This window comes from Ovis canadensis, chromosome 2 (genome assembly GCF_042477335.2).
Source record: "Ovis canadensis isolate MfBH-ARS-UI-01 breed Bighorn chromosome 2, ARS-UI_OviCan_v2, whole genome shotgun sequence".
NCBI lineage: Eukaryota > Metazoa > Chordata > Mammalia > Artiodactyla > Bovidae > Ovis > Ovis canadensis.
In genome coordinates, this window is record NC_091246.1 from 112,364,737 (window position 1) to 112,381,817 (window position 17,081).

General features: G+C 50.7%; 1 protein-coding gene across 7 annotated transcripts in view; it reads left to right on the forward strand.

The window, feature by feature from the left end:
* SH3RF1 (SH3 domain containing ring finger 1) overlaps positions 1–17,081 on the forward strand; it is a 159,262-nt gene that overhangs the window by 118,417 nt on the left and 23,764 nt on the right. For all 7 annotated transcript variants that reach the window (XM_069574230.1, XM_069574225.1, XM_069574227.1 and 4 more), the window contains exons 5-6: positions 10,468–10,770; positions 11,793–11,903. In XM_069574230.1, the coding sequence (XP_069430331.1) occupies positions 10,468–10,770; positions 11,793–11,903 (414 nt within the window). The remainder of the gene's footprint in view (positions 1–10,467; positions 10,771–11,792; positions 11,904–17,081) is intronic.

The window sequence follows — 17,081 nt, forward strand, 5'->3', positions numbered from 1 at the left end:
CTTATGAGCTGTGCATTTTCATTAAATCTAGTCATGCATGTAAACTATCACTCAGTTTTTCCAACAAAAAATTTAGTTAGCAACTCTGCTACAGCTGGAATGTGAAAGTGGAGGTGGCGGGAAGTGGGCATGGCCTGTTGGACTGCAGTCTTGTTCTGTGGTTGGTGCTGGCAGGGGCGGGGTGGTGTGTGTGTGGGGGAGGATGTATCCCTCAGTTAGATCTCGGCCGGTGACCCCTCTGCAGGCACGCCTGCCCTCGGCGCCTCCTGCAGAGTGATTCTTCCTCTGCAGCTGCCCTCCTCACACAGAGGGCGCTATGGTCCTGAAAGAACTTGGGCTCTGAGCCCAGAGGGCCAGGACCCCAATCCTGGCTGGACCAGCGGTTGTGGAGTGACTGTGTCCTCATCTGTGAAGCAGAGCCGCGGGGTGAGCTGGGCTGGCAGTGCTGCGCATTGCCTGCACCCGTGAGATGTGTGTGTGCTGCGGGGTGACTGCAGCCGTCACCGCTGCCCTTGTCATTTCTGCACCGCACAGTGTCCCCCGTCTGTGTCTCCTCTGTGGGTGTTGCCCTCTGCCCTGTGCACCCCTTGGTGGGACCTGAGCTCCTGGGCCCAGTGTCTTTCCCTCTGGCTCATCTGGGCTGCCGTGCACAGCGCCACTCCTAGTCGCCTCACCGAACGCCAGTTGAGTGGGCAGCCTAAGGACCTGGTGAGCTGACACCGGAAATGAACTGGACTTGGACGTTGCTGACCTTCACCTCTTTCAGCGAGAACTGACATTTTCTTGCCAAGTTATCTTAGTGTTACATTCGGACACCACCATCCTCGAAGCACAGAGTCTCTCTAGTGACTTCTGGAAGTTCTTTGGTTTTGTTTGTTCGTTTTTAAATGGAGCTGGATGAGTGCTTGGTTATGCCCAGTTTAGACTTCTCCAGACCAAGGAAATGGTACTGACACCCTGTGGATTAGATCCTGCAGCCTCTCCAGGTCGTCTCCCTGATTGTTTGTGAGATGAATTTTCAGCAGCTTGGCACTATTCCTTTGGCCCACTTTGAGCAGAAGTCGGGTAGCCTAATTGTGAAGGATCCTCATTTTTCTAAATTAACTTTATGGAGTTATCAGTGACACACAGCAAACCATGCATGTCGAAGGCGTAGTGATTAGGTGTTGTTCATTGTTTTCAGCTTTCAGAATCAGCCTGTAGACAAATCTTGGGAGATACTTCTGCGGCCAGAGACCAGAAGTGTGTCATCAGCCCTGACTAGAGAAGACCACGTGTGTATCTCCAGGAGCATAGGTGCGCCTTTCAGGGGAGTGAGAGCTGTGGACGTAGGGGCTTGGGAAACGTCGTCCGTGTTCCAGGGAGTTACCCATGGAGGTTTAGGTGCAGAGCTGGCATTTGCCAAGGTGCCCCTCAGAGGAGCGAAGAGCACGGTTCACTTTTCTCCTTCACCTAGAGTCTTCGCCCTAGAGAATGAGAGCCAAGGGTCAGAGCCATTGGCTTTGCTCTCTCAGTCAGAGCAGACCGAACGATATAAAAGGATATTCTGTCATTCACAGTTAAGGGAGTATTGTTTTCCTTTCAGATGCAAAAGTGAAATGTTCAATTCATTGAAATCATTGTTTTAAAACGAGAAGTGTAGGAAAATTGGGGAGAAGTTGTAAAGAGATTTACTATATTGCTTGGCTTCCCCAATACCCCTTCAATTCTGAAGTAATTTCTATAAAGTTGTTGGAAAGTCAGGAAGACTTTCTCCTTCAGTTCTGAGGTAAATTAAGTTTTATAAATGCAATTCAGAGATACGGTTTAGGAATCAATGAGGGAGACTTACTGAATGCCCAGCATCATATGTTCATCCATCCGCAAGTCGAGCTGGCCGAGTCCGCCAGCCCTGCATTGAGTAGTGTCTTCAGCGCGTGAGCTCTGCCCTGTCCGGAGGCTTCTCAGGTCTTCTGAGTGTTGTCAGCTTGGCGTAATAGTGGCATTTCGTTTTACCACAGTGACGGGAGTGAGGGCTAGGGCTCTGAAGTTCTCAGGGCAGGTCGGCTCTGGACGCCAGGAAAAACCCTGCTCACTGTGGACAGCTGGAGGCAACCTGCCCAGACCTACTCAGAAAAAAAGGAAATCAGGCCAGGGTTTACTCGGCAGTTTACGCTCTATTACGCAGCAGCCTCTTTCCCGTTTAAGAGTTTCCCTTTGTTTTCCGTGAGGAAAACCCTCTGAGAGCTGAGATTCTAAAGATGGGTTAATGTTTGCTTATTTCTTGCTGCATGAGCAGGCAGTTCCATAGAACATGAACATGCTCGCGTCCTGTCGAGCCTGGAGCAGAGGCCATGTGAGTGACCAGCTGGTGTCTGATGTATGCCGTGCTTTCCTCCGGAGTCCACCAGTTCTTTAGCCTGGCCGCATCCCCTTGGGCCCTCACTAGGCTGGTCCCTTGGAATTTCTGTCTTTACAACTCATCAGGGATGTTGCTTTGTCCATGTGTCTGTGGAAACACACCTCTCTTCAGGGTCCTGATGGAAACTGTCCTTTCTCAGGAAGCTGTTCTTTCCTGATTCTCCTTTGTGGAAACAAAACACAAAGTCCTTACATCAGACTTCCCTGGTTGCAGCTTGTCTGTTCTTACAGCCTGGCTTGTGCCTAGAGGTTAGTGATGTGTGTGCAGGATTCCGTGTTTTCCTGGGAGCCTTGTCGTATGTGAAGAATACTGTTAATCATTTTATTTCTCTGATATAATCGTGTTGCAGAGGAGTTGGGGAGAAATAACTCTTAGGCCCATCACATGTCATCTTGGTAAATATTCTTTCCTTCCTGCTCTGTGTGCTTTAATGACAGTACATGTCTGATTCTGCCTTTCTCTGCACAAATAGAGTGCCACTCTCCACCAGTTTTTGTGACTGTGAAATGATTCTGGGAGCTACACTGTAGTTTAGTTATTTTTCCGTTTTTAAAATAAGTTAAGCGTCTTGTTTGGGGACACCCATCCAGTAACTGAGAGGTGATTTGTAGTCTTTCTCCAACAGCCTGGGTCTGCCCTAGACCCCCTGCCTTGCTGTTGCCTCCGAACTCATGTGCTGAGAGCTAGTCTTCGTAAGGCTAGCACAGAGTCACTATGATCTTCAAGCTTCACTTGAGAAGTGTTGAGGATATTTTATCAAGAATAATGACAGCTTTTCAAGTTTGAACACCCAGAAGGTTGATTTTCAGAAGTGAAGAAATATTCAACAATGTCAGATTACTGAGGTTGCCTTTTTTAAGAGGGAAATCATACCTTAATCAAAGCCACCATATTTTAAGGCCTTAAATTTTGTCATTTGAAATCCTTAGTACATTGTTATGTACATACTAAATTTGGTAGTAACTGAGGCTTTCTATTAAGCAAGAGTTGAGGCCTGTCCTGTGTCCTGAGAGAAGCAGGATGCGTGTGTGCCCTGTTCTGCACGTGTGTGTGGTCTGTTTCATCTCAAGTGTGGAAGCCCTGGGGACCGGCCCCTGCGGTGAAGTTGATGAGCTTCAGTCACTGAGTCAGGAGGTGTGGAGCAGCCGCCCTGGTGGCCCTGATGACAGCGACGTGGCGGGTTCCCTGCCTCATGGCTGTGTGAACAGTCGTTTCTCTGCAGGTGGCAGGAAGAGGGAAGTCCCACACCCCAGCGCAGCTCTGGGGCTCTGGCCCTCCTGGTGTGGCCTCCCCGTGCACCTGCTTACCTGGGCTGGGCCACGCCTGTGTGCCTGCTTTCCATTTCAGGTGTTCACCGCCAGGCTCCGCGTCCTGGGAGGGGGCAGCCTCTCACGTCCCGCAGGCCATTCCCCTGTCTGCACCCCCCGCTCCCTTTCCTGCCAGAATTCCCTGTGGTCGTCGCCCTCCCGACTGCTGGCTAACTGTGTCCCCTCTGCTCTCCTCTTGATTCGTTTTCCCCGTGCCGGCGACTCCTGCCATGATGCTTCCTCCTCCCTTTCCTTGTAAGAGTTACCATCACAACTACTGCCCCCGTCTCTTGCCTCCTTGGCGGCTGGGGGTCTTCTTCTCACCTGCGGTTTTGGGCACCCTCCTGGCCCTGTGTCTTCTCCGAGTTTCCTGCCCCTGCAGAGACCCCAGCGAGCAATACTTGCAGGGCGTCCACACTTGGCTTGCAGAGCGCGTGCGTGTGTGCTAAGTCACTTCGGTCGTGTCTGATTCTTTCTAACCCTATGGGCTGTGGCCCACCAGGCTCCTCTGTCCGTGGAATTCTCCAGGCAAGAATACTGGAGTGGATTTCCATCTCCTCCTCCAGGGAATCTTCCCGACCTGGGGATCGAATTTGAGTCTCCTAAGACTGCTGCAGCCTGCTTTTGTTTCAATTGTTGTTCAGATGGAAAAATCAAGGTATTTTACAGAAGCTTAAGTGTGTAGCTTGCTGGGCTTGTGACAGTCGCTCAGAGAACGTAGGGGCAGGGGATGTCCCCTCTAGGTCTAACAGCAGTCGTAGGCCTGAGGTCTCGGCCTCTGTGTGCTCTGAAGGGGTGAGGAAAGGCATTTGTACATCGTACGTATGTAAAACTTTCTAGATCGTCAAGTCCAGCTGTGTGTGATGTCTGAAAAGTAGGAGACGCATGTGGAGACAGGACAGGTGACAGGCAGGCTGGGTCTCAGGTCATGATGAGGGCAGGGGCGTCTGGGTGTTACGCCACGGTGGTGATGCGCGTTCCCCTGCCCCTGGGTACGCAGGGCAGAGGTCCCCATCCTGCTCCTGAGAAAACAGAAACCTCATTTGAACGTCCCCCAGGACTACTCAGCTGTGGAGACAGAGACCCGAGTCCCCCAGGGCCTTTCACCTCCAGGCTCAGAGTGTGGCTTTCTGGAGAGTACTTTCCTCAGCTTCCTGAACGAAAATCCTTTCTGGCTTTTGATGGTGTGCTCCCCCCGCTTCATCTCTTACATCTCAAAATCAGAAACCTGAAAAAGAATGTTCCAGAACCTTCCAGTGTATTTATTTTCTGACAGCCAGGCCCACCAGAGGGGAGGACAATTAACATGCGCTCAGAGCTCAGGGGCTGGGGCTGCCCCTCCTGACTGGGCGTGAGACGGGTCCCAGAGTGCCCTTCCCGGTCCTGTGGCACATGGGGCTGGGGTACTGTGTGCTCAGCCAGCTGTGCCAGCTCAGGACGCATCTGACGCCACTGCGTGGGGCGGGTACCGTTGAGGTCCTTCCTGTCCCACACTTCCTTGTGTTCAGTGAACCATAGGAGGTGCCCCTGAGCCCCGCGTGCATCTTGGGGGGCCACACTCACGCTGCACCTGTCTGGGCTGGGATGTGGGGCAGTTGCCCAGAGCACACTGGGTGGCAAAACTCGTACAAAAAAAGAATGTGCCCATCTCAAAATCTCTCATATTGATTACATGCCATAGTGGTGATATCTGAGTTTTATGAAATAAAATGCATTATTAATTTTACCTGCTGCTTTTTATTGTTTAAAATGGGGCTACTGGAAAATTCCACACCACACCTGTGGCTACTGTTCCCCTTCTCTGGGCAGCTCTGGTCTAGAGGCCGCCCTCCCCACCCCCACCCTCTGATGGTTCTGGGACCTCAGCGTTTTTCTTCTTTCACCAGATCTGTACAGACATCTAAATGGAGCTGCTACCTGGGGAAGGCTTTTTCGGACCCATTTAAAGACACTCCTGAGTAACCCTTCCAGTCTGCTGGTTATTCGTCTGCTCTGGGGGAGCCTTGTTTTATGAATAAAGAAAAGCTTGCTTTTGTATTTAGATCATCCAGAAACAAAAGCCTTGTTACGCAAATTGCAGAAAACCATGAAAGACTGATGAACATACAAAATCCCCATTGCCGCTGCGTGAAAGCACCTTGCAGAGGACTGTAATGTGAGGCAGACACTTTTCATTTCTGCTTCAAGGGGGCTGAGGCGTGAGTTCCCACCACACAGCATCTTTCCTGGGGATGGGCACTGGCCTGGCAGTGCAGCAGAAGGGTCTCTGTTGAGACCCTCACTTGTGAAGGTGGGTTTTCAGAGCTGGCAGGAAAAGATGGGGTAATGTAAATTGCTGGGCCACATGGAAGGGAGAACGCTCTGTCCCTGTCTCTGTCTTTACTCAAAACAAAATGTCCACATGGTTAAGACACCCAGAAGGACAAAGGGAGGAACCATAAATACACTGGGAGAGAAGTGATTTTATTTTTAAAAAATAATTGTAGAAAAAGAAGATTTTTAAAGTATGATGTTAGCTTAAGATACCATAATGGAAAAGATGAATAAGTTTGCACATCCAAGAAATATTTATGTATGACAAATATATATCAAGTTAAAAGCTGAATTGGAACAACATTTCTAACTCAGTGGATATATATTGTTGTTCAGTTGCTAAGTCGTGTCTGATTCTTTGCGACCCCATGGACTGCAGCACACCAGGCTTCCCTGTCCGTCACCCTCTCCCAGAGTTTGTTCAGGTGCATGTCCATAGAGTCGATGATGTCATCCAACCATCCCATCCTCTGTTGTCCCCTTCTCCTCTTGCCCTCAATCTTTCCCAGCATCAAAGTCTTTTCCAGTGAGTCAGTTCTTCACATCAGGTGGCCAAAGGATTGGAGCATCAGTTTTAGCCTCAGTCCTTTCAGTGAATATTCAGGGTTGATTTCCTTTAGGATTGACTGGTTGGATCCCCTTGCAGTCCAAGGGACTCTCAGTAGTCTTCTCCAGCACCACAGTTTGAAAGCATCAGTTCTTTTATGCTCAACCTTCTTTATGGTCCAACTCTCACATCCATACATACCTACTGGAAAAACCATAGCTTTGACTAGATGGGCCTTTGCCAGCAAAATGGTGTCTTGCTTTTTAATACACTGTCTAGGTTTGCCCTAGCTTTTCTTCCGAGGAGGATATATATACTCTTGTATATGTATATACATGCATGCATACGTAATATTCCAGTATATTAGAGAAACATTCACATTCTATATAAAGAGAACTCATAAATGTCTAAGAAAAATACCAACTCAATAGAAAAATGGATAGTGTGGGAATGAGCAATTCCTAGGGAAAGAGAAAAACATACTTAATCTCATCAATAGAGAGAAACAAAAGAAAATGAAAATTGCCTCTTCATCTGATAGAGATTTTTTTTTAATGGTAATGCCTAATACTATAACTGTTAGAAATTTTAACAAAACATCAGTAACGCCTGATACTGCTAACAGTATGCGAAACAGGGACTTTTTATTCACTTTTTTTGTCAGAGGTGATGAGAATGGATGCTTTTTTGAAAGTGCAGCTTGGCAGTATCATTCAAAAATGCTTTAGCCTGCACTTGAACCTGACAGCTTCACTTTGGGGAGTTTGCCTTGTGGATGTGGCTGTGCAGGCAGGGTGCACAGAAGGAGATGGGTGGGCACCGCACAACCATCCTGCCTCTGTTCACAGGAAAGGCTTCTCATGAGATGCTGTCAGTGGAGAGAGTTTAGTTTCTTTTGTGTTAAAATTAGCCAGGCAGGTGCTTAATTAACAACATCTCCATGGAAAGTACATGCAAGGGAGTGTTCTGAACTGTCGAACAGAAGAGGTCTGGGAAACAGGTCCAGGATGGTCAGGGGAGGAGATGCAGGCAGAAGCTGGCCGAGGCCTGTCACCTTTCACTCATGATAATCGACACCATTTCCTGTTTAAAATAACAAACACATTACTTATATAATCTATATTTAAAGTCTTTATTTGCCTTTTATTGAAAACCCATCCCGTTGAGGAGCAAACACTCGGTTATGAATTAGACAAGGTTCCTCTATGCAGACCTACTGTGTCCATGCTCTGATGCTCAGAATCTAGAGACCAAGTCCCCTGTAAAGCTTTATGGAACACGGTGACTATTCAGCTTTGTTCTCATTAGATTTTTCTGTTCTCGTTTAGAAAAAGTGAAGTCCTCTCTTTTAAAAAGACAGTATTCTCTTTGAGAAACAGGCCAACCACACACACACAAAGTATCTTCGTATTTCTTAAATTGCCTTGTTATTATGTCAGTATTTTTCCCCATGTTTATTTATGCCTCTCGTAAGACTAATTCTTTCTCTGTTTCAGAGTTTCCCCAAAGGGGACATTATCGGTTTTCAGATAGACCAATCCCATGCGTCCCTGCTGGTCCACACACAGGGCTGGGGGAGGGTGTTCTAGGGCACAGAACAGGTGTCCTGAAGGTGGGGAGTGTGTTCATGAACACGGATTGTGACCAGAGAAGGCTGTTCAGAGAAAGCTGCACAGAAGTTCAGACAGACTTCCTCTGGGAGATCGCTGACCCCTGGGGCTGGCTGAGAGGTTTTAGCTCCTAAGATGTCACAGGGCAGCCAGGTCAGCAAAGGCCACGTACAGCCTGTGGCCAACTTGAAATCAGATTGCATTCCAACAGTGTGTAAGCACAACGAAACCGTGTGTGTGTGTGTGTGTGTGTGTGTGTGTGTGTACTTGAAGAAACAGAATTCCATGACATTCCATGGAGAGTCATTAGGTCCTTGCTTTCCTGTCTGATTGGCTCACCGTGGAACTGTGTGTGTGTGTGTGTGTGTGTGTGTGTGTGTGTGTGTGTGTGTACTTGAAGAAACGGAATTCCATGACATTCCATGGAGAGTCATCAGGTCCTTGCTTTCCTGTCTGATTGGCTCACCGTGGAAGGAGGTGTGCCCGGACCCCTGAGCTCTAGCATCGCAGAGCAGGTCTTCTGTCTCACTGGGTGATGGGTTTGGGGTAAGAAGGATGGAGGCAGCAGCATGAATTCTGATGAGATCGGGTGTTTTCTGGGTGGTGTGGCCGTAGAGGGCAACATTGTGAATCCTGGGTCTCTTGGCCACATGCCATGATGGTGCTGGAATACGGCTGCCCCTTCCTAGCAGCCCAGCCCCCATCCCCAGCACAGTGGCATTGTGATCCATCCCGCACCCTCAGCATTTGGGCATTAGCGGGCACTACTCCCCACAAGTCTTAAAAGTTACCACGTGGAAAGAACCCGTGCCTTGAAGGAGGGATGAGCTCGTGCTAGAAAAACTGTCAGACTAGGGTCTGACTGAGTCCCCAGGGAGCCAGGGTTTCAGGGCTCGGACACCACACCTCCCAAGCTGCTGCTGCCAGAGCAAGAGTGAGTCCTTGAGCATCACTGACAGGGTTCCCATCCTTCTAGAAGGACATCCTCAACCGTAGGTGGGAGGCAGCCTTCGCCTCTCAAGATGTGACAGTACATCTGGAAGGAGGACGGAAAGAGGGGTCTGCAGAGTGCTGGGGCGGGACAGTGTCCACTCTCCTCTGGGTTTCCAGGTTCCCTCTGAACAGCTGGGCTTCCCTGGGGGCTCAGATGGTAAAGAGTCTGCCTGCAATGCGGGAGACCAGGGTTCAGTCCCCGGTTTGGGAAGCTCCCCTGGAAAAGGGAACAGCAACCCACTCCCATATTCTTGCTTGGAAAATCCCATGGACAGGGGAGCCTGGCGGGCTACAGTCCATGGCTCGCAAAGAGCTGGACACGACCGAGCAGCTTTCGCCTCTGAGGAGGTTACTTGTCGTCTGCATGTTGGTTAAGAGATCCCACTGCACTCCGTGTTCCCCATTACTGCACTGTCTGGGTGCAGCTGGCTGTCATGGGAGCTTTCTGGAAGTATTGTTTCTGCCCTCGGGGAGCACAGGCTGCCTGTGTTTTTCCTCTCTTGCTGGCGTTCCCAGCCCCGTGGGCAGCTTTGCCCTGACTTTGCACTCAGGCAGCTTTTCAAACAGGCCAGTTCACCAGTCAACAGGACTTGGGTTTCAGATCTTAGCCTGTTATAATTCAAAATGTAAGCTCAGGACAGTAATGGGCATGTGACGGAACGATGGTAATCAGGAGTTTCTACTGATGTTTCTGCGAGGCCCCTGCACAGGGCAGGGAGGCGGGAAGTGAATTCCCTTGGAAGTGTGCACATGCTCACAGCCACGGTCACTGCCCAGAAGCAGCCTGGCTGAGCCAAGACCGGTGTCAACAGGCTGACCACACAGCCTGCTGCTCACCGTTCTCTGCGTTTCCTCTGGAGGCTGAAATAAATCTTTGTTACCATATCTATGGCTGATTCATGTTGAAGTTTGACAGAAAACAACAAAATTCTGTAAAACAATTATCCTTCAACAACAACAAAAGACAGCCAATCATGGAAGGCATGCTTATGTATACAACCCAGAGCTAGATACAATAAGCTGTCATTAAGTGAAAAGAGCAATTAGATATTCTAAAGGTTCTTGAGGGGGGAATATGTTCTCAACCTTGTTGGTGTGAGGTTGGAATTACTTGTTCTCGGTTTAGCATCTGTTTGTGACGTAGGAATAGTGCAGTCCCCATGTTGAGACAAGGCGCTGCACGTGGGAAAGGCCTGTACTCGCAGACGGAGACTCTGAAGGACTGACACTCGGCTTTAGACACGGGTGTGTCGAGAGTCCCTGTCGTGTGACCTCGTCTCTCTTGTCGCTTTGCAGTTTAACTCGGCAGCCAAGCAGCTGATCGAGTGGGACCAGCCCCCCGGGCCAGCGGTCGCGGCTGGGGAGGGCTCCCTGGCCACCACCCCGAGCAGCACGGCCCCCAAACAGCCAGACGGCAAGAAGAACACCAAGAAGCGGCACTCGTTCACCTCGCTGAGCATGGCCAGCAAGGCGTCGCAGGCCGCCCAGCAGCGCCACTCCATGGAGATCAGCCCCCCGGTCCTCATCAGCTCCAGCAACCCCGCGGCCGCGGCGCGCATCGGCGAGCTGGCCGGGCTCTCCTGCAGTGCACCCTCTCAGGTACTGGCCGCCGTAACACTTTAAGAGGGTGTGAATTCCAGCAGCACAGACTTACCTGTGAAGATCAGCCATGTGCTGGTTTCCCCACCTTGGCAGCACCTTGTCCCAGGGAACTGAAAGTTCCTTCAGGTCCCCTGGGAATTCATTCGGAGCCTGTCTCTGTCTTGAGCATCTTCTTCCTAATTGTTGGGACTGAGGAAACTAGGTTTAGGATTAAGTTCTTGTTACACAAAGCCCAGCAGTTTTGGTGTGACACTGTTTGCTGGAGAGCAAGGTTGCAGGCAGTCACCTTCCTTCCACCTTTACTAGTGGGAGAAGGATGGCCCATCTGGGCAGGAGCTACCCTCCTCCAGTTGTCTGCAGTCACGCTGGGGTGCAGCAGGAGGGAAATCGATCCCGTAGCTCAACACAGGCACCAAGGGACCTGACTAACTCAGTTTCTTCCTAGTGAATTCATCTCAGGTAGTGTTCTGGATAAGACACCTTTGAACACTGGTAGTTTGGTTTGGCATCGTTCCCTGAAGGGTTTTGTAAACAGTTGCCTGCAATCCACGGCACATCTGGGCAGCTGCATTTTAATTACGGGTCCCCAGGGGAAGGTGCAGGTCCTGAGATGTGATCCTGAAGATGGCACCATGTGCCTTAAGCGTGTGCATAGATTCAGTGTGCTAGCGGACAGGTGAGCATCCAGAGAGCCCCCCTGAACTGGATCCTTGGGGAGGTGCTGATGGGCCGGCTCGTCGTGCACCAGACAGGTCCAGGCCACGCCCACGTGAGGCAGTGGCCATGGGATCCTACACATGAGACGTCGAGACCAGTGTTTATCAAGGGGCTCCTTGGCATCTGGCGCACATGACGCCCACCACACGTGTGGGCTCAATAACCTGCATAGGACTCTGCCTTGCCCCAGAACAGACACTCCAGGTTTTGTGTGTTTCATTGTGATTTGGCTTCCCAAGGTTAGCTGGTCTCGTCTGTTTCGTTAGGTGTCTTCCTTGTATTCACTGCTGTTTCCTTGGCAGGTTCACATAAGTACCACTGGCTTGATTGTGACCCCACCCCCCAGCAGCCCCGTGACCACCGGCCCCTCATTCACGTTCCCGGCGGAGGCCCCTTACCCAGCCGCCCTGGCAGTGAGTATAGCCCTCCCCTCCACTCCCCCACCCCTGCCTGCTGGCCCGGCCCGTCCACCCTGCTGACGCTGACTGGAGGTGGCGGAGGTCTCTGTCTTTCACCTCTGTCTCTGTTAATTTTAGCAAAAAATTGCATAGGCTCAGGCCTGCAGCGGCGCGTTATTTTAGCAGTAGAGGTGGGTGGCCTGAGGCGACAGAAAGAGCCCTGGGAAGCTCTTTCAGTGTTCATTAGAGCTCAGCCCGATTCTCTGCAGACTTATTCCCCTTTGCTTCTGTCCGGTTTCTAGGCGGGCTGGTTTATCCAGGGACTGAGGAGGCTGGACTCCCCAGGCTGGGCGGTGCCTTGGTCCCCAGAGCAGGGACTTTTGGCTCTGATCTCAATTCCACTCTGGGTCCCTGGTCTCCTGTTGGCCTGTGTGGCCGCAGTGCCTGGGGGTTCTCAGAAGTGAGTGATTCTGCCCACAACCCCGTAGCCTGCAGACACAATCTGACAGGGGGGACACCCTAACGGGGGAACGGATAGGAGGAGCAGAGCAGTCCTGGGAGGCTGATGCAAAGAGGAACCCCGAGGGGAGAAAACTGAAAGAGCAGAGACAAGGCACGCGACCCTGGGAAGCAGAAAGCAAGGCTCTAAAGATTGCGCCTCCTGAGCTTGCAGGTGAACTGTGGGGAGGGAGCCTGTCTTGTCCAGGACACGACCCTGTTACATGTTCAGGCTCTTTCTTCCAGTGTGAGGAGAGAGGAGATCACTGACTCCCCTCTCCCAAGGGGACCCACCCTCCGCCCCCCTCACAGAATCCCTCCTGGCTGCGATGCCCCGGGGGAAGCTGTGGCCAGCAGTGGGGGTCCTGATGCCCCTCTCCCAGGGGGACCCCGCCCACCTCACAGAATCTCTGCTGGCTGTGCTGCCTGGGGATGCTGTGGCCAGCAGTGGGGGTCCTGATGCCCCTCTCCCAGGGGGACCCCGCCCACTGCCCTCTGCCCACCCCACAGAGTCTCTGCTGGCTGTGCTGCCCAGGGAAGCTGTGGCCAGAGGCGGGGTCAGGCCTGGGGCAGGGAACCAGCCCAGTGGTGCGTGAATGATGCAGCTGAGAGGTTACTCAGCCTCCTTGGGCCTCTGTATCCCCTCCTATAAGATGAAAGGCATCCTGTCTGCCCTGCAGAGGTGGCACCACCTGGGGCCTGGTGGGGGGACTGGGGCAGCTGCCCATCACCCTCTGTCAGCGCGGTGGCAGCTGTGACGTGCCTGCCGCTTTGCTCGGAGCCTGGGGTCTGGCTCGTCGTTAGCGTCCTCTCTGTTCTGTGCACAGGGGTGGCGAGGCTTCCCAGGGGCTGGTTTGTGTTCAGGTTGTGGACTTTGTATATGTCGTGAAGATGGAAGACCGAAGGCCCGACTTGCATCCACCCCAGGCTGGGACCTCACAGCTTGTTGTTGGCTCCATCTACTCGTATTTTCCTCACTTCCTTTTGCCTCATTTTCCTTTTATTTATCATATCTTGATATATTTTATGAATAGTTGAAAGCTGACTTTGGAATAAGGTGGGCTATAAATAAATGCAGGATTAGTATCTAGCTAGTAGATACGAGTACACTAATTTCTGTAGAGTTAAGTAAGCATGTTCCTGTATTTAAATAGAAGTTAGTAAGTTCCAATTAGCATTCAAGCTGTTTTTTGTTAATGTTTCTGGAACAATTACAGCTTCCTTGATACAACAACTGTGTAGCGTGGGAGAAGTTGCATTGATTCCTCTGGGGAGAAAGGGGAGTCAGGTAACTTTTACGGAAAGGTGGTTTCCCTGAGGTTCCATTGGCCCTGAGTGTTTCACCCAGAATCAAGTTTCCCAGTCTTCCTGCCCTCTCATCTCCGGAGAAGACCCTGTCTGTCCATCCTTCCTTCCTTCCCACCCACCCCAGTACATTCACACGCTATTGGAATTTTCATTTCCAAATGACCTTTTTATGTGGCAAAATTCTAACTTGATTTGTTAAGGGAAAAATGGCTGATTTTTCTGCCCGTAGAAAAATTAATTAGTGGAAAGATGCGGAGCTGGCTGTGTTTCAGCCCTTGTGGGCTGATTATTTTGCGAGGAGGGAATGGCCAGTTACTCTCAGCTGGGTGCACCCTAGGGCATCCTGAGCAGCGATCACAAGAGAACACGAACCCACAGAATTAATTTACACCCAGCCACTTCATCTCAGGATCATATCAGAGAGCCTGAATGTTCAGCACAAGGACTTCCTAACGATGTGTCTCTGCCACTTCCGCTTAATGGAAAACTAATTATAAGCAGGCCCACGGCCTGTTGTCCCAAGTGACGCCTGGCTCTCAGAGCCCAGAGTTGGCAAGCAGGAGTGCTGGATTTAATGTGTTAGGTTTAAGTGGGGAAATCTCCATAACAGGTGCCCTCTGAATCTTCCATCAACCTGGCGAGTGTCCTGTGTAAAATGTGAGATCTTCCCAAAACCTAGAGTGCAGTCACAGCAAGAACAGGTGGCGTGATGGGAAGGAAGCCACCCTTTCCCTGGTGTGGGTTTTAGGTCCTGAGGCCATGGCTGGACCGGGGAGCGAGCGGTGTTTCCAGCACTGTTTCACAAGGTAAAACTGTTTAATCTTTTATGCAAAATGAAATTGTGAGCGTGTTGTCCTAACTGTCTCACATGTAATAGTTAAAATGTTAAATATCTAACATTGGAAACAACTCTGGTATTCCATGTAATTCACACATCCACTGTTCACAGCAGAGCAGGTTTTCCTCTGCCTGGTTCTGTGGGGAGGAGGATGCAGATCTTGCTCCTGTGTCCTCTGCACACCAGCAGTGGACCTTGTGAAAGGACCTTGTGAAAGGGAGGGTGACCCCTGGGGCCAGCCAGGAGGTTTTAGTCACAAGATGTCACAGGGTAGCTGGGGCAGTGCAGGCCGCATGCAGCTTGTGGCGAACTTGAAGTCACATTGCATTCTAACTGTGTGTAAGCACAACTAAACCGTGTGTGTGTGTGTGTGTGTGTGTGTGTGTGTGTACCTCAAAGTAAACGATGTCAGCTTCTCAGAAGAGCCAAGATGTACTTGGCCCCTGTGGCCCATGGTGGAGGGTCAGGGCAGGGCCCTGGATGTAGGGGCGGGACCATCACGCTTGGCAGTTGGAGAGGCAGAAGTGGCACCTTTGGAATTGGCAGGATGTGAAACATTCAGAAAACGAAGATCATGGCATCCGGTCCCATCGCTTCATGGGAAATAGATGGGGAAACAGTGGAAACAGTGTCAGACTTAATTTTTTTTGGCTCCAAAATCACTGCAGATGGTGACTGCAGCCATGAAATTAAAAGACTCTTACTCCTTGGAAGGAAAGTTATGACCAACCTAGATAGCATATTCAAAAGCAGAGACATTGCTTTGTCGACTAAGGTCCGTGTAGTCAAGGCTATGCTTTTTCCAGTAGTCATGTGTGAATGTGAGAGCTGGACTATGAAGAAAGCTGAGCGCCGAAGAATTGATGCTTTTGAACTGTGGTGTTGGAGAAGACTCTAGAGTGTTCCCTTGGACTGCAGGAGATCCAACCAGTCCATTCTGAAGGAGATCAGCCCTGGGATTTCTTTGGAAGGAATGATGCTAAAGCTGAAGCTCCAGTACTTTGGCCACCTCATGCAAAGAGTTGACTCATTAGAAAAGACTCTGATGCTGGGAAGGATTGGGGGCAGGAGGAGAAGGGGACGACAGAGGATGAGATGGCTGGATGGCATCACTGACTCGATGGATGTGAATCTGAGTGAACTCCGGGAGTTGGTGATGGACAGGGAAGCCTGACGTGCTACAATCCATGGGGTCGCAAAGAGTCGGACATGACTGAGCGACTGAACTGAACTGAACTGAACCAACTTCAGAGAAGGCAATGGCAACCCACTCCAGTACTCTTGCCTGGAAAATCCCATGGATGGAGGAGCCTGGTAGGCTGCAGTCCATGGGGTGGCGAAGAGTCGGGCACGACTGAAGCAGCTTAGCAGCAGCAGCAGCAGAACCAGCTTCACAGTGACCACAGAGAAGGGCTCGGCATCTCAGGGACCAGGGTCTCCTGATCTGTATCAGACTGTCCTGAGGGCAGTGGAAGCACGGGAGGTTTTCTCATTGCCAAAGAAAGACCACGTTGAGCATCTGCGCCTCCTGTGGGCAGAGCTGGGCACCGGCAGCATGGGGACAGAGAGGCGGCGTGTGGCTCCACGGCCGCGTGGATCCTAACCACCAGAGCCTGCCCCCGAGCCTCCACTCCTGGGCGCTAGAGCCATGTTGCTGAGAGCTCTGTGGACAGCACAGGGCCGCGTGCATCATTTCTGCGAGTCGGGGAGCACGTGTGCACCCCTCTCCTCATGTGTCAGAGATAGAGCCCTGTATCCGCAGCTGTGAGTGGAGGTCCATTCCCAGAGAGAATTAATTAATCTTCCTAATTGCCAGATCCTTAATTACACCTCCCCTTCAGACACCATCTTCCAAGCATCTGTTTCGAGCATTTTAAGTACTTTCATTTTTTTCCTTTTTTTCATAGCTTTGCCTGCGACTGACTGGCTTAATTCTACTGGGTATCCAGATGAGACAAAAGCTCACTTCTCATCTTCTTAACTTTACTGAATCCTGATGCCTGTGTTTTTTAATCACTAGTATCAGCGCTTCCATTTTTCTACTTCCAACTCATCGTTTAAAAAAGGCGAGACACTCAGTTGCACACACACTGCTGTGTGCAAGGGTTGATGCTGCAGGAATTAGTGACAGCACTCGCCGAGGGGATGACCAGCCACTATCCCTCTACTGGCCGAGCAGCTGAGTTCACAGCACAAGCAGAGTGTTTACAGAGTTGAAAGTGGATTCATTGGAAGCGGATGTTTAGGAAGGATGGAATTGGAGGGTGTTTAATGATCTTTGCTCAGAGGACTCAGAAATGCCCAGAGTCGTACGCTGGCCGTCACTTTCTACCCCAGAAAGAGAGGGGGGTGCACACACAAAGGGCTGTCGGGAAACAAATGGACCCTTAATGTAGCCTGGAAGAGAGTGGGTATGTGTCTGTGTAAGGCTGAATCACTGCTGTGGGGAAGAAACTGACACTACATCGTAAATCAACTATCCTCCAATAAAAAAGTTAATTAAAGAAAGAGAGGACAGATCATTTACAGCCAGAACCCCAAGCTCCAAG